General features: G+C 45.2%; 2 protein-coding genes across 3 annotated transcripts; both read left to right on the top strand.

Annotated features, from left to right (window-relative positions):
* The first annotated feature begins 1,448 nt into the window (after positions 1 to 1,448).
* On the top strand, positions 1,449 to 3,890 carry LOC146173679 (neprilysin-1-like). Its single transcript, XM_084585244.1, has one exon. The coding sequence runs from the start codon at positions 1,449 to 1,451 to the stop codon at positions 3,888 to 3,890; it is 2,442 nt and encodes an 813-aa protein (XP_084441370.1).
* Positions 3,891 to 11,740: 7,850 nt separating this feature from the next.
* LOC146173680 (uncharacterized) lies at positions 11,741 to 24,177 on the top strand. 2 transcript variants are annotated; one of them, XM_084585616.1, is made up of 4 exons: positions 11,741 to 11,923; positions 20,179 to 20,229; positions 21,464 to 22,942; positions 23,441 to 24,177. In XM_084585616.1, the coding sequence occupies exons 1-4, from the start codon at positions 11,906 to 11,908 to the stop codon at positions 24,167 to 24,169; spliced, it is 2,277 nt and encodes a 758-aa protein (XP_084441742.1). In that variant the 5' UTR covers positions 11,741 to 11,905; the 3' UTR covers positions 24,170 to 24,177. The 2 variants fall into 2 exon arrangements, with proteins under 2 accessions (XP_084441742.1, XP_084441741.1); XM_084585615.1 differs by having other exon boundaries at positions 11,742 to 11,923; positions 20,176 to 20,229.
* The last annotated feature ends 880 nt before the right edge of the window (positions 24,178 to 25,057 follow it).

Consider the following 25,057-nt stretch of genomic DNA (forward strand, 5'->3'; position numbering starts at 1 on the left):
TCCACTTATACGTGGCAATGGTAAGCAATAAACAGTTGATAGTCAGCGCTCGTCTCGTCTTTGTGTTCCTTCTTTGTCCTTCGTATTACGCGCTGTTTCACCATCATGAACCACCAACTTGCCCAACAAGCATCACTTCCAGTTAACTCCACTGCCGGTGAAGCCACCACCGCGGCGCAGGTCACCTTCTGCTAAAAAGCCTTGGGTACGTTATTCCGGGGTGCGTCTTAAATCTTCATCGCACTTCTAAATTCTTCACTAAACATGACAAACAGCCTTCAAGAAACGACGCAAAGAAAGGTAATAATGACATTTATATAAAAGCGCGATCGAAACTAATCGGTCTCGCGGACCACAAAGAAGAAGCAAGGGCCGGCCGGCCACGCAGATTGGACTTTTTTCAGAGTCTTGTTTCTGGAGTTTTTTGGTGCGCGTCTCGGATTACACGCCGATCTTTTTAGCAGAGTTTGTGGCAATTGGGCTTGAACATTTGAAATTTCCCGCAATCAGTCAAAAATGATTTTTCTATCAGACTCTTTTTCTGTTTTATTGTCACTGGAGTCAGAACGGGATGCTCTTTTGCACTGCTCAGTTAAGTATTGTATACCAGGATGGGTGATAGAAATACGCTTCATCTGGGTCCCCGGTCACGGCGGTATTTTCCAGAATGAAGCGGCAGACTTCTTGGTTAAATCAGCTCTTGATGCACCTTTTCTATGTACCATCCCTAATACCATCATTTCTGGAATGTCACGTTTTCAACGTTATCAATACATGGCCGCCTCATGCAATGATCCCTTGATATCTGCAGAAGAATACCAACATCTAATATACTCATGGAAATTTTGTTCATGTCAATCACGGCAGTGTGAGGTAAAGCTGACTCTCATGCGATGCAGGATCCCCCGCGCCTAAATTTTTACTTATGTATATGCAGGTTCAGCCCCACAAACCTTTGGGAGGCTTGCGGTGAGATTGAAAATATCGAACATTTCCTTCTCGCTTGCCGAAGGTTTTTACATCAGAGAAGGGTACATTTAGAAATTCCAATAGCACAATTGAGATATACGTTGTCGGTTTCGCTTCTACTCTCCTTCGGTGCGAGTGCAAAAGGATTTGCGTTGTCTCAAATTTGTGAATATTTACATAACTACATCACAGGTATGGACAGATTCCCTTGCTAATTGAATTCAAAATTTAAAAACTTCAAAATTTTTGCTCCGTATTTTCCCGTTTCTTTCAATTCTGTGATCTTAGGTTTGTGTTAAGTTGATAATTAATTTTATACACTAATTCAGTATCTGTAAGACATTTGTTAGTCCATACGGAACCCTGGCCAATCCTCCTTCGCGGGTATGTGCCATTTATCAAGGTAGAAGAAGAATACGCACGTGGTACGCTGCGGCAAAGAGGAAGAACTGATCCCCGGTGTTCGAACGTACAGAACGATGTCGCAGGAACCCAGCTACCAGGACGACGACGACCCGGAGGTCATCCGGCAGGCGGAAGAACCGGCTGGAACCGCCTCGCGCGCTCCATCGGAGCTTCGAATCGCGACCGTTCGGATAAGGTCTCGGCCTCAAATCCTGGTGCCCCGCCCTCACAGCCGTCTGCCGTACGTAGCCGCCGGCGGCGTCGGACTTTTCACTGTGGCAATTGTGGCCGTAGCAGTTATCATCTACAAGACGCAGACTGGCGAGGCCATTTCTGCACTCTTCGGCCAGGACATGCCGCTCCTGCAAACAGCTAACAAGTCGGCGAGCCCCGGCGCCAATATCCTAGCCGCAGTGGATAACCGACACCTTGGAAAACACGAGCGAAAACTTCGGCTTGCTCAGACAATATGCAAGACGAAAGTGTGCGTATGGACCGAGAACTACCTGCGTGGGAAGCTGAACTGGAGTGTGAGCCCATGCACCGACTTTTACGCCCATGTATGCTCCCGGCATTGGATAGCCCGTGGCCTTGGCGTAGAGTCTAGGGCTTACCAGGAGAGGACAGCTGGAATGATGATGAAGGATGTTGAGAAATTCTTTCAAAATTACCGCAGAGAAAACGAAGAGAGCTACCATGACTCACCCGGCGTCTTCCTTCACCAGGCCATATCATTTTTTCCCAAGTGTGAGGCTGGAGAAAGAAATGATGACAGCATAAGGTCTATGCGTGTTCTTCTGAAAGATTATGGTCTGGAAGACTGGCCATACAGCAATGCTCCCCGAGATGCCAGCGTTGTTCACATCTCAGCCTTCGTGGACCGCGACTTCGGTGTCTTCCCGTTTGCAAAGGTGTACCTGCGGAAGCTGTTTGAACACGACCATGTCTACACAGTCCATATTAATGCCCCAAGCCTTACTCTGAAGCGGTACAACTTAGCGTACCTCAGGGAATCACCGGACAGCTTCCCTCGGATGGTCGCCCTAGCAGTGTCGCTCTTGGAAAAAACCAAAGATGTGAGTAAGCCAGCTGAAGCTATCGCACATCTCGAGCAACAACTTCACAACATCGCCTCTGTGCCAGGCTTTACCGTGTTCCAGGATACGGTAAAGCCAGTATGGCAGCTCAACTCTACCAAAAAGTGGAAGTGGAAAGAGTACCTCACAATCTTGTTCCAAGACTCCGCAAGATTCGGCAAAGATAGAACAGTCGCCATCACAAACCTCGACTATGTCAGCAACCTTGCTTCTTTCCTCAACGAGATAGACATGACCACTCTTCTGAACTACGTGGGCTACCGTCTCGTCGTACATGTGTCCCCTCTCTTGGGCAAACGCGCCAGTCCACTGGTCCGCCTGAGCCACGACAATTACTTGGAGTCTGTTCCGGACCGAAAGCAAGCTTGCTTGCACCTCCTGGAAAGAATTTACAAGCATGGAATGCGCTTTTTCGGCCGTATGACATTCAGCGCTAACAACTCTACGCTGCTCCTCAGGCACTACGACTACAGTATGAAGACACTCGAAGCCCAGATAAAAAGCAGCATGGCAGATCGCCTCCTGTCTGCTTCGTCATGGCTCGAGCGGGCGGCTATAGGAGTAAGCATTGACAAGGTTGAGAACATGCGCATTATATTTCTGGGCAGTGCAGACGATATCAACGCCATAGCAGCTTACTACGACTTTAATATTCAGCCTCGAGACCATCGGCATTTGGTCGAAATCTTTAGGGAGCTTCAAGCCGGAACCATGAACATCTACTGGGACACCAAACCTGACAAAGACGACCTTGATGCGAGATTCGACCATACGGCTTTGTCACCAGGTCACGAGTACTTTATAGGGCGCAACACATTGTTCATTCCGCACGCCAACATCGCTTTCCTCAACGATATTACGAACAGCATTGACCCAATCTTCTTCCCCTTGATCTTGGCTGAAGTCTTCAGGGGAATGTTTGCAGCGGTAGACAGACGGGGTGCCTCGGTGGACCACAATCTTGCCGCGGTCACATGGTGGAACGCCGGGGAGGCGAGCAAGTTTCAAAAATTAGACCTATGTTTGCAGGACCAGTACTACATCCAGATGCAGGACCTCGTTGAGGACAAGTTTGAGGTGCACATGAAGGTGGAAGAAGACATCGCAGACAACGCTGCTGTTGGTCCACTGTACGATATGTACAAGCGGGCCATCGGATCTCAAGATGGCTTTGACAAACTTAAGATCTCAGTGGACGACCATCAGCTGGACATGCAGCAACTGTTCTTTGTCCTCTACGCCGTAGGACTGTGCGACAATCCTAGCCGCGATTCATGGGAACGGAAGCTCAGGTTTGGTGAAATTCCGGGTAGACTTCGAACAAACATTCCTCTCATGAACTTCGCCAAGTTCTCGGCTGCTTTCGGTTGTCCGGAAGGGACGCCCATGAACCCTACTCGCAAATGTATAGTTTGGTGAAACTTCTGGATCACTGCTACTGAACACAGCACATAGTGATAGCGAATTGTGTGTAAGGAGGAACGATACCTGTCATACCTTTTCATCCAGGTTCAGAATATTGAGACAAATATGTGACCATGAGCAGGACAGATGCCTGCAAGACAGATCTGATACCGTATTAAGAGCTTTAGAAACTAAATTTGTTCTGCTTGTATATAAAATCACAAGACTTCTGTCTGGCTGTGAACAGTTTGTGGTGAATGCTTAGGCCAACATTTAGCTTTTTATTCATAGAAGCACGCTAGCCGAAATACCCTTATATGGTTAATGTATAGTGAGCCGAAGAAGACTCCTTTCCAACTCCAGGAAATCACAACCCTCCTTCACCCAATAGCTGCAAATTTAGGTGACACGATGTAGGTCATTTTCAAAGATTCAAATCACATATGAGAATACTGCGTGTGGCCATGGTTCGTTGATGGTACAGCCTCGGGTCAAGAGCGATTCGTATTTCATTTCATTTTTAAATCTGTTCACCTTAGCTGGTATCGTTTCTCACGTTAAGGGAAACATTTCACGTCTCCATGAAAGGGGCTCTGAATAGAGCTCCATCTAAATATCGTTCTCAACGAAGTCTGATTGTCTGGCTCGTTTTGCACTGAACATCATGGAGGTTTGCCTCAAACCTAAAGGTGATGCCCAAACTAGCTGGAATTAGATCACCACGAACAGTGCAAGCATCGCTCGCAAACGTCCAATTTTATCCCTCCTTTCTCCGATCATTTATGACGCTCTAGCGGTTGCCACACAAGCTATACGCTCTCACTGCAAGCTGCTGCGTTCAGCAACACCATCAAGCATCAAAATCCCTTTCACTTCTGCAACGATGTCTTTGGTCAGGACTAAGTGCAGCAATTATTCTCACTTCAATTGAAGACCATTGTCTAAATCCCTATGCTTTCCTACACTGCAAAAGAAAAAGCCCTCTCCGGGCATCGTTTGATCAAGGCGCTTTTAGTATCACGGCTTATCTGAATAATTCGCCGGGCAACCACGTCGGGTGCACAGCGAAAGTCTTATCTTTTGGAGCTCTTCTCAAATGGAGGGACAGGTAGCACCTGTGACTTCAAACAGGCAGTGATTCACAAATATCCGATCAGGGAAAAGGTCTGAAAGATGTTTAGTGGTATAGAAAGCAATGAAGCTTGATGGCACCATTTCGTCCGCCACCTTTGCAGCCATATTAAAAAAGGCCTGCTGTTTACCAAGCGACGCATTTAGTTGAGCCACTTTCTCATCACAAATCTTTGCCACAGTCGGACTACACTTTAACGCACCACATTTTGCCAACATTCAATGAAGAACCATTACACTTTTTATTGAACCAGAAAACACTGCTTCTCACGAAGGTTTATCAGCCAGCACAGGGAATGATGACCACTGCGAAGAGTCGCCCTTATAAGTAACAGCGAAACCGCTGTTATCCATACGGGCGGCCTGAGCTAAAACCGCCTATGTTCTTACTGCTACAGGGACACTATAAATTTTTGAAATGGGCACCGCAGAGGTGAAGCACAAGTTAGAACATTGGACCACCGAATTGCATCTGGAATGGCGAGACGCCTTAATATAGCCTATTTGCTCGCATCTAGGCCCACCACGATTTTAATCCGACACCCGAAAGTTCAAGTCACCCAACCACGAGAAAACACTTTCCTCGAATGTAAGCCAGCCGAAGAACATTGCTACGGCTTAGGTCGGCTAAGCCTGGTTATGTAAGCCGAAGCCTTGTTATGCTTGGTTACGGTTTCTAAGCCAGGCTAAAATGATATAGGCGTGAACTTAGTTTACAGAGCGGAAGCTCGATTATTCATGGGTGGCGTTTACATGAACCCGACCGGAGTAGGTTGAGTTGAGTTATCGGGTCGAAAACCGGTTACCGGATTTGTGTAAACACCGTCGGATCGGGTTGAGAACACGAAGGGTCAAGATCGATCAACTTGGCCGCGCAGGTGGTAGGTTGACTGTACTCGACCCCGCTGCAGAAAGCATGTGAACGCTGTCGGTTTGAGTCGGAGCACAGTGGGAGAGAAGAACAGTACGAAAAACGCTAGAGGTGCGCGGGGAAAAAAACGGAATCGGGTGCCGTCTGCTAGTTCTTCGCCTCGACGCGAGGCGCCGCCATAATCGCCGCTCGTCTACGCTCGTCCAGAACCGGTTCTGCGCTCGTCGGGTCAGGTTCATGTAAACCCGGTAGGGTCGAGTCTACTCAAGTCAACTCCTCAACTCGACCCTTCGCTGTCGGATCCATGTAAACAGGGCTATGGTCAGACACTTTTTGCTGTGGTTTAATACCTACAGGGCTGCCTGCGAACGTCAAATAAATTCCGGCAATGCACCGGTTCCTGAGCGCTACTCCTCTGTGGCTGTCTGTGAAACTCAAGGAGGCAACAGCTGGGTATACACAGCAGGGACGTGTCGAGGGCATTTTGAAGAGGGAAGTTCCAGCAGACCAGCCAGACGGGCAGCGGTGACGGTGGATAGAATGGGTAGGCAGAGGAGGAAATCTATGTGGCATTATGCCAGGCAATGTTGTAGATTTGAGGAGATATGTGCCGATATGAATAAAGCTTTCCAGGTGTGTGAATAAGAAGCGGCAGCACGTGTGCGAACAAGAGGGGGAAGAAGGATCGAGTGCCGCTGCCTACGCACGCCGCACGTGAGAACAAGAGTGCCGCCAGCTGCTCGCGCCGCACCTGAGGTCCAAGTGCGGCGCCGATGACCTTGGCTCAAAGAGGCCAGTAAAGAAAACAATTGATAATGACAGAAGGGAAAACACAAAAATATCTTTTTGTGAGAGTGAACTTATTCTCGCCATCGTTGACATTAATGTTCGCGAAATAAACGTACAGTCCCTACTACTTATAAGCCTTTCTCACCTTGATTGCGTTGCCGTTTCCAGTCGCAATTGCTTTGTAAACTACTTACCACGGTAAAATGCGAGTAATGAGGAGGACGGATTTTCAGGAATGAGGAAAATCGAAGCTGAATTGTTGTTGGCAGTCAGGAACTGCGTGGCTTGAGGAGAATGAAAAATTGGCCGTGGCTTAGCTCAGCTAGGCTAGGATATACGTAGCGAAAGCATGTGTGCCTGGTGCTGGGTTGCCTACTCCTCTCCTCTCCAGTCTAATCTAATCCTATCCAATTCAGTGTAATTCAATCCAGTCTAGTCTAATCCGATCCAAACCAATCCAGTCTAATCAAACCCAGTCCAATCAAGTACAGTTCATTCTAGTCAAATGCAATCCAATTCAATCTTGTCCATCTCAATCCAAACCACTCCAATCCAGCTTAATCTAATGCAATGCAATCCAGTCGTGTGCAATGATGAGTACACGCTTCCCCGAAATGCGCCGCTGACTAGCCCTATCATTATCACTACCATCATCCTCACGCTAAAGAAGGAGAATTAAGATGCGCTACTCACTATATCTAGCTATGCTGTTTTTGCATTAAAGAGGAGACATCTTCTTCTGGTTGCTTCTTGATTGCCAGATGGCGCGGCGAGCGCGCGGAGTCCGCCAGCTCCGGCGGTTGCTAGGCAACGGCTCTGTGCCTCCCGTCACGCTAAACTCCTCTTTCGATGCCAGTGTAGCTTTCGCTGCAAACATGGGCGTTGAAGTTAGGCTCAGCCTCTAAAGGAGTGCCATGAGGGCGTCAATACTTTCACCGTATAAATCTAATTGTAATATTAATGGGTTAATATATACTAATCAATTATATTATAAATAATTGTTTATACAACAGTAACTTTATAACTATTATAAATAGAATGTTATTTATGTTATTAGTATAAGCTAACTATTAAATTATAGTAAGTGATAAAGGCCAGATGCGATGTGGCTAACCATAAGTTTTCAAACCGAAACTGTAGTTTTCTGTGAGAAACTGGCTGCTTTGAGATTTAGACGTCTGAATGAAGGTAAGACGCGAATGAAAATGAAACCCAGCTCTCTCTATACAGGGCTTAGCTTCAACCAAAATCAAACAAATGCACTCCCTCCAGACTGCACTAGCCCATTCTTACTTCAAGAAAAAAGTTGCATATGCTCACTTCTCTGTAAAGTGCTTAATGTTACCACAAGTACTTGTCCTAGTAGTATGGCTGGGGCCTGATGATAGTAGTAATATGAGTAGTAGCAATGATAGTGGTAGCTGAATTAGTAGTAATAGTGCCAGTAATACTAGTAGCAGTATTATAAGTTGTACAAAGTTCTTAATGCCCCTTTATTGCCACATTCCTTAAGCAGGTTATTGTCGCAACGGTTTTTTTTGAGCATCACGTGACCACGCTGGACTATTTAAAAGTGCCGAGGTTGGGCTTCCTAAACTAAATGCCACTCTAGCTTCCATTTTCACTTTCTGGCCGTACTATTGCAAGCACAATTGTTGTAGACTTGCAACAATACGCAGCCGGATCGCCTTACGGTTCCTGTGGGTTCTAGTGGATAAAATCAATCGGTCACAGAGCGATCTTCGAAATACGTTCTGTCCACTGCTACCACAAATGGTAGGCCCTCCCCTACGCGCAGTGTGTCAAAGTAGACCCGCGTCTCGTTTAGAGCGTACTGAATATGATGCGCACCGACAGTCCGAAGGCTGCAGTTGAGTAAACTGGGCTCCTCAAGTACGGGGTTTTCCTGCTAATAACTTTAGCGCCTCAGCAATATATTTTCATCAGGATCTGCATGCGCGACACTTTCTGCGACGCACTCGTGGCCACGTGCGAGCCGAAAGTTCACTTCTTTTCCACTCGGATTATTCTTGGCTTTCTAAGCAAAGACATATAAAAAAGTACGGTTCAAAGGTACACAATAGCTGACTTGGTCAAAGAAAGAAATGTCGTGGTCCGTCCCAATATAAAGTACTGTGAAAGCTTACGCAGTAATATGAGAAGCAATTAAGTTTACTTTCTCGCTAACGCACAACGCACGCAAAGGCGTTTTCCGGAGACTGATGTGCGAAGAATTTGAGCGTGCGCCTGCATATCTGCTTGTTTAAGATCAGTGACACTAGAGCAGTAAGAAAGCACGAAAACAGGTCCAGAGGGTAGCCACTTCTCCTTTCTGATTAAAAAAAAGTGAACCACGTCAGCCCCGCCATCCACGAGGAACCGCGTAGTTGCGTTATCATGGTAATACGATGGAAACAATAGAATCAATCATGTTGAATTGAATAAAGTGTTGCCTTATATTGTGGAAAAGAAGGGCCTGAACACTTATAGCATCCGTGGTTCCACAGCCCGCTCTGGGATTTACCCACTCTACGGTTATCCCGTCTAAGCGGTAATACGTCATTGCATGAGTGACGCTGCGCATTAGACGTCGCATAGTAGTAGGGTCCCTACCTAGCCTCAGGAAATGGGGACATCATCCCGGTGGCCACCCAGTGTCAGTAGTATTTTGACGTTGGGGAATCCTAAGTGGTCCTTGATGTTACGAACCTCGTGAAGGCCGTGATGCTGGTCGAAGTGTGGCACTCGGCTCGTCAGGGTTCAATCAAAGTATCAAAGTATCTTTATTTCGCAACTTTACAGGGCGATAAAGGTGGCCAAAGAAAAAGCTGCGTCCTTGCAGCTTGACTGTGCTCCAACCACTCAGCAGTGGAAACGTATTACATTAGAAACAAAAGAAATATACTCACACATCACGTACCAGTACAAGAGCATATGGGCATGTACAAAATGAAAGATCACAGTGGTATTTGAATGAAAAATTAAAATGCTCATAACATACTTTTCATAAAAATTATAAAAATGAAAAGTTAGCGCCTACAGTATTATTGAAGGTGACAAGCATTTTATAAACTGCGCTCTACATAAGGTGCAACAGTAATGAATACTGAAATTAATAAGATAAAACATATAAAATTCGTATTAAAATAAAAATAAGCTCAAAAGTACAAGTTAGAATGACAGAAAAGAAAAACAGCGTGGTAGCGCGTGTCAGGAAAAAAAATAAAACCTACATGCTTGTAAACAAGCATGCTTGTAACCTACATGCTTCTAAACCATTCTCAACTCCCACCGACCAGTAGACGACATGAATTCAGAGGGCAAACGGCAGGTTTTCGAACAAGAAGTGCCATCGAGATAAATCGTTACCTATTCGTGTGTTTTCGTAGGTGCAAAAGACAGAAAGGCAAGAACGAAAGGCGTTCTGAGAGCCTGGGCGAAGATTTGAGGGGGCCTGCAAGATGACGGGTCGGATTGAAATCTTTGAGGCACACCATTCCAGGCATCAATCGTTATCGTAGCCGTTGCTAGGTGATCGTTCGAGCTTTTTTTTTACCAATACCTAATTCATTTGCTCTAGACTGTTCTGAAGACCACATTGTCGCTGACGCATTGCTATTCATTGTAACTAAACTTGTACAATACACGCAAACTATGACGTATCATATTTAATGAGACATATAAAGTTTGTGTCAAGCTTTCGAATACCTTCTCCTGTCCGTTCCTTTTTCGCTGTAGCTGTTTTTGCAAGTCTTGAAAACAGCAACGACGATGTAAGGCTTATAGAAAGAAACACTCTACTAAGGCCTCATACGGACGTTGAGACTGCTAGAGGCAACATAACAAAGCACGGCGTTAACTGTGAACGCGGAGAGAAGGGAAGTTTGTTTGGCAATTGCAGCAGATCGACAGCATGTCTATGCGCTGATTTATGATTGCGGTGGAGCAGCCGAGGTAGTTTTTTTATGAGGTTGGTTTAATAAATTTAATATAGTGTATGGTAAGAGGAATCAGGGTGCAGAACGCGGAAAGTTGTATATTAAGCCCGAAAAGCTAATTCCTAACCGCAACGAAGTCTTCGTATTCATGATTCTTAGCCGGGTTCACTAAATGGCTGATGCCTCATCGATATCCACTTTTTCTAAGCAGTAACGTTACATGAATGACGCAGAGAGTACTGAACGGAATATGAGGATTTGAAAGCGATTTTCCTTTCATCAGCATGCCTGATCCCATATTATATCGCTTAGTGTACCCCCATGCCTATATCGCACGTTCGTGCCTGCACACTCGTCACCAAGGAGTCGAACTATAGGAAAGGTATAACTGTCAACAAGAAGACGAGGGAAGAATCGAAGATATTTCTTTGTTCGCGGCAGCTCTAATTCAAGGCATCTGAATCACAGGTTGAGAATGTAAGAACATTAAAAATAAAGATGCCCTTCATCGCGTACATGATCTCAGACAACCATTAACGCACGGCCTTTTCAGATAAAATTCAGGTGACATACAAAACACGATAAAATAAGAATGTATCGGCGTCGGGACAATAGCTTAAATTGTATACGCTGACACCGATATCACACCACGGGGAGAATCTGCTAAAAACTAGAAACAAAACTGCGCAGATGGCGTGAATGTAAACAGCAATCAGGCAGAGTAAAATAAAAGGTGAAACTGAATTTCTCGGGATTCCTAATCACGCTTACGCATCACTGCAAAAGCACTGGAGTGATTGTCTTATGATCATAACTATGACGATCTCACTGTCGAACTGCCCTTATGAAGACTGATCTTGCGGCGTTTGTTTCGCCCCGCCGTAATCACAGTTCAGTCCTCGGGAGTATCCACAAAACACAAGTTATATTATCATTTGATATCAGCATGTGTTGTGCCTTCTCTGATATACGGATCGAGCACAAAACCGTCGGCCACCAATGAAGAAAATCAAAGTCGACATTCCGAACAGTGTGTCTTTTTCGGTCTTATCGATTTTCTTTGCATTTTAGTGGCTCAGCGGTGTAACTACTGACACCGATATGCATAATCAGTTTCATCGATGACACCAGTTCGCCACCTAACGGCCAAATTGGACAGTTGGCCGCCGAACACTGAGCAACAAGCGGTGAATGGTGGATCTCGTCAGTGCAGCAAGTGTTACTTCTTCCTTCAAGTCGTTTTTCAGGTTCGCGCTTCCCGTTTAAACAGGCCTCAGACGCGCTGAACGCGGAAGCACAGAATGACCGTCACGTTACCGGTGAGTGTAATCTCACAATGTTTCATTGCTGGATGTTTATTATTCGTTGTAACCGGTTAGTATACACTCGATCTTGCGCCTTATTTATCGCATTGAACCGCTGACAACTGAAGAGACTGCAGTTGTCGCTATTTTGCGGATAGGAGACGAAAGTATGGCATTTTTGCGAAAGCACCGTTACTACCGCAACAGTTATCCACTGTAGAACATAGCAGCTAGTTTCCTGGGGAGTGGTAAAACAAAGCTCGTCTCATATGAGCTATAGATGCGCACATCCATAGTTGTGCAACGTAGAAATACTCATTGCTCTCCTGAAACATTGTTCATAGAACTTTCGAAAGACTCCGTCTCTGTGGCAGGGGTTAGTGTGCTCTAATATCGAACCAGCGGACCGGATATGAACCAGGCCGGGTTTCGACGGATGCGAAGGATAAGACGTCCGTGTACAGTGCGGTGTCAGACCAGACTAACAAACTACAGGCGATCAATAGTTTTCATAATTTTCCCTTACGACGTCCTCCAGCCTTAATCTCTTTGGGATGTTAAACAGCCTAAACCAAATCGCGACCCTCGAGCGTTCGACTGTAATGGGCTTATGATGTTAACCAATGGTTACCAGACTCTATATTAATTTTTCAGCCACTACAAATACATCCAAACAATGCCCAAATAGGATAATTGTTTGGCGCCCGGGCGCACCTCTCTACACTAGCACCCTTCGCAACGGGCTGTTCTTATATTGGTTACACAAATGGGACGCATTGCGTATCGGGCGGGAGCGCAAGTTCGGCATTTCAATTATTACGCTCGCAAGACACTTCCTTGGTGCCCGCTATTTCCCCGTATTTCTCAAAGCGCTTTCCGTCAATTGCACCGCAAGTACACGTAGGTTTCTGACGTTCAATCGACCGGTATTCAGTTTTAACATCACGGCTGTTGACGCGAAAACTTTAATTAGCAGTATTAATTTAGGTGCTTAAGATATTTATGTTAGGCCGACCCGCTGCTCGTTTTGTGGTTACCGTTGAGGGATCCTATCAACTCAGCTGCTGAAGCCGCCAATTTTTTCACTGCTCATGAGTGTATCCATCGTTGCGTGCCACAAAGCATTGTCGGACTGGGCTGCAGTGTCTTTGGTACGCAGTATGTGCTCGCTCTCTGCCTTTTTCTAACTTGGTGGTCTATTTCCCGAGGACCGCAAATTACGCTTTATAAGAAATTTGAAGGTAAAACTGGGCGTTCTACGTCCGCCGCTACGGGTCAAAATGGCGCCTAAGAAGGTCTAAGAAAAATCGAATAGACGTCGCCGTATCAGTCGGTGGGACACCGAATGAGAAATTGGGAAGTCATGGGTTGGGATTTCATCGGTGGCATGTGGTCGTTTTCGTGTACATTCAAATTTCTGAGGCATAACATTGGTATTATTTGCCATTATCACTCCGAAATAAAAAAAGTTTCCTTTTGTTACATCTAGTTTCGCCGACTGTTAGCTTCATTCAATCATACTGTCATGTAGGCACAATGGCGAAAAAACGAATGCAGCCGTTCATAGTTGCTCCAAGTACAATTTTAAGGCAGTCACACATAAAGCGGGGTTATCTGCGGATTTTTTTTTTTTTTCGCAGCCGAGGATAGGCTAAGTGAAAAGGGTTTAGGCTGTCTCATCTGTGTTGCAGTCCATGATAAGATGCATCCTGTCTCAAAAGTGCATTTAAATCTAGTCTGTTCAGAACAAAGCACTCCGTTCGGGCCCTCCAGGCGCCCGTGACGATGACTGTAGAGTTCGGTGCGTAAAACGCGTCGCATCGCTGATTCAGCATCCTGAAATGGCGCCCACTTTGTTTCGGGTTCACGTCAGCTTAACGTTTGCTTCACCACCAGAGCTTAACATCAGTCTGAAACCTTCCTATGAGCTGCATGCTTAAGAGCGTTACTGTCGTGGCCCACCATGTTGGCCGCGCTTGTATATTTTATGAATGTCACGTTTCCGCTCAAGATCGAGCATGTTTGCATGCTACCACACCCAGTTTTCGCAGATGAGGATAAGATGGATGACCTTAACACTGCAAGAAATTGCTCTAGAGGTAAGGGCATAAAAGGGCATTCTCATTTTTTTTTTTCTGTTTTTTTTTCTGGTCTCCCTGGCTGACAAAGAATCTATTTAGAGACTTGTTTCGATCTGTGTTTTCTAAAGTGAGAATTTTTATTTGCAAATGCCCTTCAAGGCCCTCCTGCGAAAGTATAAAGCATGGTGAAGGAGGACGGCCCACGAACGCATGCTCGAAAAATACAGCACCGACTCTTAAGCAAGTGCCAGTTACACAACAAGCTTCACAACATAAAAAGAAATGCACAAAAGTTAACAAGTAATATTAAGTCGGCTAGCCTACTGCTTTTCCTTTCAGACGAGCTTGAAAAGATTGTACATTAGCTTCTCTAGCATTGTAACATTGTGTGATGGAAGGCTATTCCAGTATTATTTTGCGCGGAACGAATGATCATGCGTAAAGATATGAGGGGCACGCTGTACAATTTCCTTCGTTATGATCAAGCTCGGCAAGAGCAGAATTTGGTTTGCTTTGATTTGTGGGGTTTAACGTCCCAAAGCCACTGAGGTTGAGAGACGCCGTAGTGGAGGACTCCGGAAATTTCGACCACCTGGGGTTCTTTAATGTGCGCTGACATCGCACAGCACACGGGCGCCTAGCTTTTCGCCTCCATCGAAAAGCTACCGCCGAGGCCAGGATTCGATCCCGCTTCCTTGGGAACAGTAGTTGAGCGCCGTAACCACTGCGCCAATGATATTGTGTGAAATAAGGTTAGGCGAGCAAAATGGCATCGAAGTGACAGTGGCTTCTAATCGCCAATTTGTTTTAATGCTGGGACAATGCTAACACATGAGTAATCGGAAAAAAATGAAGAGAACAGCACGGCTTTGCAGATATTCGGTATTACCGATGTATGCCTGTTCAGGATCCCGTATTTATCAAACGTGTTCAGTTTTGTGGCAGATGAGTGTAACATAAGCAAGTTTTCTTGCCTGTGAGTGTGCGTGCTTGAAGTTACGCCTAAGAAGGCTGAGTTCCCGGTTCGCTTGTGCTAAAACGATGGTAATATGGTAATGCTAAGTTGTTAGGTTGAAAATAAAAGCCAAGGTAATTTGAAGTGGTCGTCAGTTCCCCCGTAGTGTTATTAAGGACGTAGGCTGTAATTCGGGTGGGACAGTTGGTAAACGACACTTAGCTTTGTTCCAGCTGCCTTTCGAGAGTAGCCAGAAGGAACACCAGGCAGTGACCAAATCAAAGTTAGTTTTCAGCGAATATCAGTATGTGCCATTAGTAAATTTGATGTATACAGGGTGCCTCAGGTACGACAATTTAACATTTAAAAGAAAGACAATGCGTTGCTCCCCGCTGATGTCATGCGAGTATTAGGAGCCGTGGTAAAATGCAAACTGTTTTGTTCCACCTACTTGTTTAGTCGGCATTAACTATTTAACTTTTTTAAAATATCGCTTTAAACACTCAAGTGATAGTAGGATAGTTGTAGAGCGCCACGAAAATAGTCTAACCCGGATGATTTCGACAAGATGGTCTTAGCTTAAACCCTTTTATTCGAAAAAAATGAAAGCCCGCGAAGTGTTTAAAAAACGACACGTGGCAGCGTGCTCCGTGCGTCTGTGTGCGCCTCTATATGCAAAGAGATTGCAGCGCTTTCATCCAAGGCCATGTGTTATCTACAACTTGGCAAAACGCCGCCACACGCTCCTTCGGTTTACTGATAGGCAAGCGATAAGTTTAAGGAGCTGCTGGTAGAGCGCTTTCTTGGCGCATCGGCTACAGCTCTGGCGATTATCTCCACGTCAGCGGCAACGCATATCTCTTTTGTGAGCGTCACAGAAGGCGCAAATTCGAGAGCTTTAATCGGAAAGTTGAGCGTACTGTAATCGCAGCGTATTTATGCGCAATATGTGCGCTGTGTGTAGTATCTTTTAAACTTCATGGAGACTTTTTTTTTTTTTTTGCCATATAAAGACTGCTACGCTTGGCTACCTCGACGAAGATACCTGGGTTGAATTATGTTCGAGCCACTCGACAACCTGACAACTTTCCCTGTTCGCTCCGGAGCGCTTAGAGCGACGTTTAAGAGTTAACAATTGTCGACTATTTATTCAAATAGGCGGAACGAAAAAATACCACCACATACTGTACATGACTTCTGACGATTCACTTGATTCCGGGTGAGAAAAACTGTTTATTTTATTTTTTTTTTTTTTGCTTATCAACATGGTTTCCAGCGATAGCCTCTTCTACTTCATTTAGCAGGATGAATAAGGAGCAGGTACTCCTCGGAGAATGTTTGTAAATCGGAGTTTTGATACCTCGGTTGCAGTATCGAATTCACTTCGGTGCAGTTTTCTTTTCAGTAAGTGGGTAAATTATGTGCCCAATTAAAATCTCATGATAAAATAGGCATTTAAACACAAAATATCAGCACACATTTGGGGGCTATTTGCAAGCGCGGAGTCAAAGCTTTTTGTAGTAGTGGGGGAGGCCCGCATGGGATCTGTTGAACCCGCGAAAATTTAAATCTAATCTAATTCGCCTCCATCGAAAAGCGGGCGCCGAGGCCGGGATTCGATCCCGCGTCCTTGGGAACAGTAGTTGAGCGCCGTAACCACTGCGCCACCCCGGCGGGGTGTTAGCATTTTTTTCATAACCCTCATAATCATTACTTACAGGATGTTGAAAATAATGATTAAGACGTTAAACCCATTAAATCAAACCAACCATTGCCTACCATAGACGCGTTAGCATTTTTGGTTTGGTTTGGTTTGTGGGGTTTAACGTCCCAAAGCGACTCAGGCTATGAGAGACGCTGTGATGGAGGACGCCGGAAATTTCGACCACCTGGGGTTCTTTAACGTGCTCTGACATCGCACAGCACAGGGACGCCACTCCGTTTCGTCTCCTTAAAGGGGTTTGGTGAGTTAACTGTCCTATGAAATTTGCAACAAAAACCCCCATACATATCAGGTGGGTTTGAGAAGGCAAATGTGATTGTTGCAGTAACAGCGAGTTTAATAACTAACCTGTATAAATACAGTTGGCGAGCGTGGGACCATTGTGACTGTGTTATGGCCCACAGCGACGTCAATATGCGGGCGCCTTTGCGGAGGTTGAGTATATGTCGTCGTGCCATGTTGCCCGTGGAAAAGTGCGACGTTTTTCAGAAGTGGCGGCAGCTAAAGGCGCAGACTATAAAATTGGTCGTGGCAACTATTCAATTCAATTCAATTCAATTCAATTTTTTATTTTCTTTCATCGAAAGGGGAAGCTGAGGCAAAAATCTGGCTTGCCCGACCAAGGCCTCAGCACCTATATACAGTTGGCAGGAAAGTGGCAAAAGAAAAGAATTGCAATTGCACATAACAGTTCAGAAAAGAATGAGAAAAAAACGCATATCTGCTTTATAACACAAGGTTGAACCAAAGCAACAAAACAATGACAGCAATCGCTTGTCTTCATAGTTCACAAAACATACATCAAAGTCAAAAAGTTATCAAAGCAATCGTGTGACAATGAAGCAAGATTCACAGGGCACACTCGGAAACTGTACAGACATTGCTTGTAGAATTATATGAAAATTGAAGACTACTGCGCATTAAATATTGCTTGTTCTCATTGAAACGTTTTATTGAAGAATTGAACTGAAGAGGTAAATGTAAATTAAGAGCTATATGAACTTGATGTCGTAGTGTTTGTTTACCGTAATCAGACCTGACTTTAGGAACTAGTTTCCGTTGAGTTCTGGAGTGGTACGCTGTGGAAGAATTTTCAGCTATGGAGGCATATAGTCGGTTTATATGAATGCGTTGAAAAAGTCGAGACAAATATGACTAGTCTGCCTTAAGTATCCTATATTTAATGAACAGAGGCTGTGTTGGTAAATTCCGTGATCGGCAGTGATATCCCTCAATTGCTCTTAGTGCTTTCTTTTGTAGCTTAATGAAATTTATTGCAATTACCAGCTGTCGTAGATCCCCAGATACAGTAACATAGTCTGGAATAAAAAAGTGCACAATATATTCATATCTTTAGCCATGTTGGAATGCTGTTAGTCAATCGATAAAGGCAACCAATTACTCTGTTCAAACTGAACTTAAGTATCGAAATATGAATATTTGAAGACAGTGTCTCATGGAACCAAACACCCAGAATTTTATGCCTAGCAACTCTTTCAATCGCAGTGTTAACATAACTAATGTTAAGCGCATGCATGACACTCTATGGTATTAATAGGCGTGAACACGATGTACTGAGTTTTTGAAAGATTCAGTGATAGTTTATTAGCTTGTAACCAGGAGTGAAGATTATTGAGGTTATGCATTAGTCTTAACTTCAAGTGTGCACATATCTCGATCACTGAAAAGAATGTTCGTGTCATCTGCGTACATCACCATATAATTTAAATCTGTTATATTGAATAGATCATTAATGTAATCTGTAAATAAGAGTGGGCCGAGTATTCAGCCCTGTGGCACACATTGTGTGATGGCTAGCTTCTCCGAATTATTAGAGTTATACAGACATACTGAAAACAGTTAGCTAAATAACTAGAGAGGAGCGCTGAATGTATGATACGCACATCCTAGCGATTTAACTTTTGTAGAAGAACGGAGTTATCAACGCAGTCATAAAGCTAGGTTTTGTCTATCAGTGTAAGGCAAGGTGCTCATGTGTTGTTCAATAATTCAGGCATCAATAAACAGCACTGTAGGCAGTGACAACAGATGTCCTATAAGAGTAGCAACTGTACCCGTAGAAATAGTTAGTGAGCGCGGAACCACTATGGAACCGTGAGCCAGCGCAGAACTATGATTAATCAACCGTCATAATAGTGCGCTCCGCTGCAGATCGGCTTGTCGTGAACGCCGTGTTCTTGCCCTTAGGAATCACATAATACGTGAACAGGGCACTAGGATATTTGAGGAATTCTAGGCGTTATCTCCTGCTTTGTCCCGATCGAAGGCGACCGAAAGCAATGCAAGAGCACAACGCCGTCTCCTGCTATATATCGAGGCAGCAGCGGCGCCGGTTGAAGAGAGGTCGTTAGGAGCCACTCTACGTTAATAATTCCCATTGATTTCCGGTAGCAGCGCCATAAAAGAACTTCCCCTGGGCTTTGTCGGCATGAATTAAAAGGGAAGGTAGTACGCTTTATACAATTGTCGGAAAAATGTTTTAAACTGCGCCAAATAAATGCACTACGACCTGGCAGCATCCTGTGTGGTCGTAACCCCGGCCTATGTTATGGTTAGTCTTGGGCGGCAGCAATGTGAGCCCAGTCCTAATGAACGGTCACTAGGAAGAAGCGCCGTTTCCTCGTCTGTTGCTGCTTACACCAATGGCCAGCAACTGCAAGTAAAATGTTCTACTGTCCCTGTACGAGAAAGACAGCCAGCAAGCATGAATTAGTCATCCGGAAGTGAGGTAAAACAAAAACATGTTCGTTTTACTTTCGGTGCTTAATCTGTTGGCGTTGTAATCGTTCATTGTCTGAAAATAGGAGGGTCAATTTGTTAACCTTGCTGAACATGCATGGCTGACAAGCCCATTATGACCCAATTTTTTTTTCCCGGGCCATTTTCTAATGACAGGACATGCTACGGCCTTAGCTTATTTGGGGGCGCGGCATCATGATTTCATTCAGGGGTCCCAGTGATGTCACTGAGTATTCTTTTTGGTGCACTTCACTTTTTTTTTTGTGATCTCTAAATAGAATCAGTCGCATCGGAGGATGGTAAGTCGAACATAATCGGTTAAATTAAATTATATAGCGTGAATCACTACGTGCCTTCAGTCTACTGCTGACCAAAGAACTCAGAATACAAGCCACGCTTAATTTTTTTTTAACGATATTTATTGCCTCAGGGCATCAGTAGGGTATGAGATGAATGAGCTAATGATTAAATAAATGAACAAAGGTTGGCTGATTTTATCAAATTTCTCCGTAGAAAAGGGAACCTTATTAGTCTCTCTCTTCACCTGAAAACAATCATAAATTTACAGGCGTTTAATATAGAGCATTGTTTATCAAATTTTCAGAAAAATTGAATAGAAGTGCAGCTTTAGTTAAAACTTAAGGACATTGGCACACAATATTTTCTAGCATATCTTATGGGTAAGCAATAATATATTAGTCGGAGAGTTTTGCGGAAAGCTGCAATTGTATTTGTCATTTCATTTCAGCAGACACCCGACGGGTTACAGCATCGGCATTGTGCAGCAACTGGGCCGCCACCTGTAAGTTGTCAAAATGTCTAGCACATCTCGGTGGCAGATCTTTTTCTCACTGTCGATCACGTAAACAGTTTTATTTTACGCTTTTGTTTTTGGGTGTGCGCGCGAATCACTTAATCTAAGCTAGTGTGCCTTGCCGATTCCTTATTTGCATAAAGTATTACTCGGAATCGACGACAACAGTAGCGTTTTCACGTCAAGTGCGCATTCGTAAACTGTTCAAACAAAAATAGAGGTCATCCAGTGATACAAGCTGAATGGCGTGAACGTGTATCGAACACCCAGTAAAGTCTGGCTGGATTGCAACCGTCTGTGAACAGCACCAGAATTGCCACGCAGTTGGCACTCCACGGGCCGAAGATGGCTAGCTACACTATCTTCTCGCCAAAAAAGGCTTCCGGGTAACATAGCGAATGCGTTACTTAGATGTAATGGAAATCATCGGTGGTTCTGACAGTAATGAAACGTTATGTCGCAAAGCAACAGTATTTGAAATTGTTGTTATAAAACAGGGCATACTACATTGCGTATGTCCTATTACTATTTAATAGATGGCAATGAATTATATTTGGTTATCAGGTGCATTGATGTCCAACCTAAACTTGTAAAACTATTACTTTTTAAGAGATAGTCCTTCTGAACTGCTCTCACAGAGACGATTCATGCTTTGTGCTAATTTAGAGACATCACCGGGGCTTACAGGTATTTGTGTCTATGAAAACAATTTGCCTAACAAAACTGTTAAAATGTACTTGCAAACAGTCTCGGCGGCCTGGTTTATATCATTTAGCCTCATAGTTACCTGTGTTGACTGAATCTTCAGGTATATAAATAAGATTGTAAGGAGGATCGCTGGAAGATTGTCGTGTGAAAAAAGTGCTATAAGCAATGTTTAAGTGCGGTCATAGGCAGTGGCCGTTATCAGACTGTATCACACCCACCACTTCCCAAAGATGAACCGCATTTTGTGTAGCTCAGTGAGCTAGCGGCCAAGAAGCCGCAACTATAGAAAATTCAGCTCGGAGACTTTCGCTGCTTTTGTGTTATTTGCCAGGGCCGAAGTGGTCAAACCTATTTTTCGTTTGGTCTATTTTAAACGAACTAAATTTCTCTTAGAGCTCAGTGTAGCAATTCATATCAAAGAATGCATCATGGTTTTCATTTTGATGTTTTATTATACGGGCGAGCTGTTTTATTTTAGTGGTGTCCACAAATGTTTTCTAATTCTTTTTAATAGGAAGACCCAGGCGCCACCCTTCCGGGGTTCGCAAAGATCCTGAGTGAGACCGCTCCCAATGTGTTCGGCACTGTGGACCACATTCTTGATATCTTCAAACGCGCCGACGAGGAGTTCTGCAACGACAGAGCCCTCTGGTTGAGCCCCGTGTGCACGTACGACGATAGATGTACATGCTGGGCTGTCGACCATCAGCGAGGATGGAACACCCTGTTTAACCACCGAGGGGTCGAGCTCTTACAGCAGCATCACGGAACGCTCTATTTCCGAACTTTCGACGTCGACCCTGACGACCTGCCCCGAGAGGGAGACGTCAAGTTCATCTGCATCTACCTCTGGCTACTGCGTCAACACAGATGCATCATGGGAGTAACGCTGTCCATCTCCGTGCTGGCGCCCCGGCATCAAACGCTGTTCGCCTCCTTGCTGAAGTTTACGGAGTACGTCGAAAAATGCGAAATCCGTGGATGTGACCCACTGAGTTCCCCATCTGTTAACGAGCAACCCAGAGTAAGTGCTCTGGACAGCCTGTCTGCACTGACAGAACTTGGACTCACGTCGATGCATCTCTCCACAGAGGATAGTGCACTGCTTCCTCGCCTGATAGAGAAAAATGTCGCTCTTACTTACCTCATCCTCATCGAAGTCCAGATAGAGGCATCTGCATTCGCGGAACTAATAACCAAAGTGGTCCAGCACAAACAACTCATGAATTTTCGTCTGAAGATGGCCATCAACGAGCCAGTCCAGGTTTTCACCGACGCCTTGTCTCTACTAGGGATGGCCAGTCTCCACAGACTGCATATCGACGTCGACTGCAACTTGCTACCCTTGCTTAAGGGGCTTGTCGGGAATGACTCACTGATAGACCTAACCATTGAAGCGACCATCGTTGACATCGAAACGCTAACCGCGCTTGCTGATATTTCGTACAAGAATGTAGCTTTGCAACGCATGAAAGCCAAGGTCGACCTCGGTAAGTTTCTTCAAATGCGCGGGGCACAGCAAGAGCTGTTCAGGATCGCTGGATCAAGCAAACTTCACACATTGGTGCTTTCCGGCTCGACGCTGACGTCACAGGTCATGAGTTCCCTCGCTGATGGTGTTGCAGTGAGCCGGTTGTTGAAAGAGCTGCACCTTGACGACTGCAACCTTAGCTGTGTCGATGTACGGCCCTTTATTCGGGTCCTCAGTGCCCCCCGCAATGGTTTAGAAGAGCTGAACGTCGGATCGTTGAAGGGAAACGAGCAAGAAAGGCGCGAGCTGCTCAAACACATGATGGATGCCGAAGTTTGCCACAAGATCACTTGTGTCTACGACGACAGCCAGATTGAACTCCTAGAGGACGCACTCTTCGCCAACGTCGCGTTTTCCAAGATTTGCCTCTCTTATGGCAGCTCTACAGAAGTCGATCCGGTTCTGCGGGCAATACGGAGCACGCTGAAGACTCTCAAAAGCCTCTCCATCATAACTCAACGAGTAAGCCATTTCCTTCAAAGCGTGTCCGATCAGTATATTATTACCTTGGTTCTGAAAGAAGCAATTTATCTAAACTGAAGAGTTTTTCCTGTATTATGAAACAGCCCAGATCGCATAATTTCAGACATGTTATAGGCTCTACGTACTGAACGAGATTTTTATTGATCATTAAAGATCGTGATCGTCCCGGCAGCCGTACACAACTTTGAATGCAACAAGCCTTCAGAATATTTGACAAACATGTATTTTAACATAACTTAAAACGTCTCTTGTGATTTTCTCGGTAGTCATTTACCGTAGAAGTAATACGCGCTAATACGCTTCGATCATGAACTCCCTCCCATTCAAGGCACGTGTAGTAAAAAAAAAAGACCGCGCTGTATAATAAATCAGCTTGATTACAAGGTATTGCATGGTAGTTAAACGTTCTGTCTTTCTGAACGCATTTCCATCCGTGGCGCTCTATCTAAACGTAAATTTATACTTTGTACCCCACAGCCCATAAGCAACCTGGGAGGCCAGTTCTTGGCGTATATTCTGCGCCACGGCAAGGCCCTCAAGGTCGTCCGGCTGCGCTGCCGTACCAGACTGAGTTCATCGATCCAGATCCTCAAAGGCCTTGCTGAGTCCAAAAGCGTCGCCGTGGTCACCATCGAACGCTGGGACCTGGGCGGGAACGTCCCCCGCATATTCGTGGACACACTTCGTCAGAACCGCAGCATCCGTCGGCTGGAGTTTTATTGGAACGAGCCGAGTGACTACACTCGCTTCAAGGAGGCCCTCGTCAAGGGCCTCAGGCTTAACACGTCCGTGTCAACTCTCAAAATGTACCAGGGACCACAGCGCGACGAGGTCTACGACAGAGATCTCTTGCGGCACCTGCACAAAAACGAGATGATCCTCAGCTGGACTCTGGATGTAATCTTTAGAGATGACATGACTTTGGAGGGTGCCGTTGCCCTCGATGTGCTCAAGGATTGCGACGCGACGCTCGACCTCTTTAAGTGCGAGATTGACTTTTCGCCCCGGACGGTGATGAATCGCCGCCGTGCGGCACTCATGTCAACCAGATCAGCGTTTTATGCACTTCTAGACTCCTTCGGCTCCCGTCCAGGTTTTGTTCCTACGCCAGAAGGCCGCGAGCAATTTGAAAACCTGGTGTACTTCGTGCGGGAAGATGTTGAGGATGCTCTGCGTCTCGAAAGGAGGCTGACTGCCTCCTTGTGAATGACACGGGGAAAAAAAGCATTTTTATCCTAACAACGATGAATTTTGTTTCTGACAAATTGTGCTGTTTCGTGCCATTTTGCGCCGTCACTATTCGGTACGAGAGCCTGTTTACACGTTTGCAAGACTTCAAATTTTTCTGCTCGGTCCACCTAAGAGGAAAAAGAATTTCTTAGTGCCTCCTTTTTATGGGCAAGTTGGAGCGTTTGCCCCAGCGAGAAATAAACATTTCATTCCACGTGCATTATGCTCATAACTGCGAAGCGGTTTTTCTTGCTGTTTTAAATGTGGTCTGTCGTCATTGCTGGCAATTTGGACAGCAGCGGCAGGTCGCCACATCAAGAAACGCTTCCAGCAAAGAGAAATTACAAAGGATAACTACGAGCTTCTAAAGTCGAGCTTTTACTTTCCGACACTGTCATATAGGCGGCTGCGTTGTTCCTGATTAGTTTCCAACACATACGATATTACCTGCAGTTGGAATTCAATTACGATAAAAACTCTCATATAATAAGGTCCCCAAGGTGGCTACTAAGCGACGTTGTAATAATTCCTAACTACTGCTTCCATCACCAGCTCGTCTCGATAAGGAGCGACTATTCAGGACTAGAGGCGCACGTTTGGTAGCCCTCGCCTAGATGCTCCCTACTTACCCGGAGCACGTCACGTGGAGCATCTTAACGTAAACGTGTGCACGAGGGCGCTGCAAAGAACTACAGGAGGTGTACTTGCTATTCAGTTTCAACACTTTGTTTTTGTGAATCCTCTGCCGCGGTTCGTTCGATTGCCTTTCTGTGGTTTGACGAAACAAGCGTATGCTATTGCTCATCCAATTTACATTTTTAAACGGAGAGGCTCCAGCTGTTTGAGAATTTCTAATGATTAGCA

This window comes from Amblyomma maculatum, chromosome 11, assembly GCF_055883805.1.
Source record: "Amblyomma maculatum isolate TAMU_Amacu chromosome 11, ASM5588380v1, whole genome shotgun sequence".
Lineage (NCBI taxonomy): Eukaryota > Metazoa > Arthropoda > Arachnida > Ixodida > Ixodidae > Amblyomma > Amblyomma maculatum.

Bases quoted from the DNA above. Each gene is read 5' to 3' on its own strand.
- LOC146173679 (XM_084585244.1), top strand. From the start codon at position 1,449: ATGTCGCAGGAACCCAGCTACCAGGACGACGACGACCCGGAGGTCATC.
- LOC146173680 (XM_084585615.1), top strand. The intron at 20,230-21,463 runs GTAAGTTGTCAA...TCTTTTTAATAG, and splicing joins CAGCAACTGGGCCGCCACCT to GAAGACCCAGGCGCCACCCT. The intron at 22,943-23,440 runs GTAAGCCATTTC...TGTACCCCACAG, and splicing joins TCTCCATCATAACTCAACGA to CCCATAAGCAACCTGGGAGG.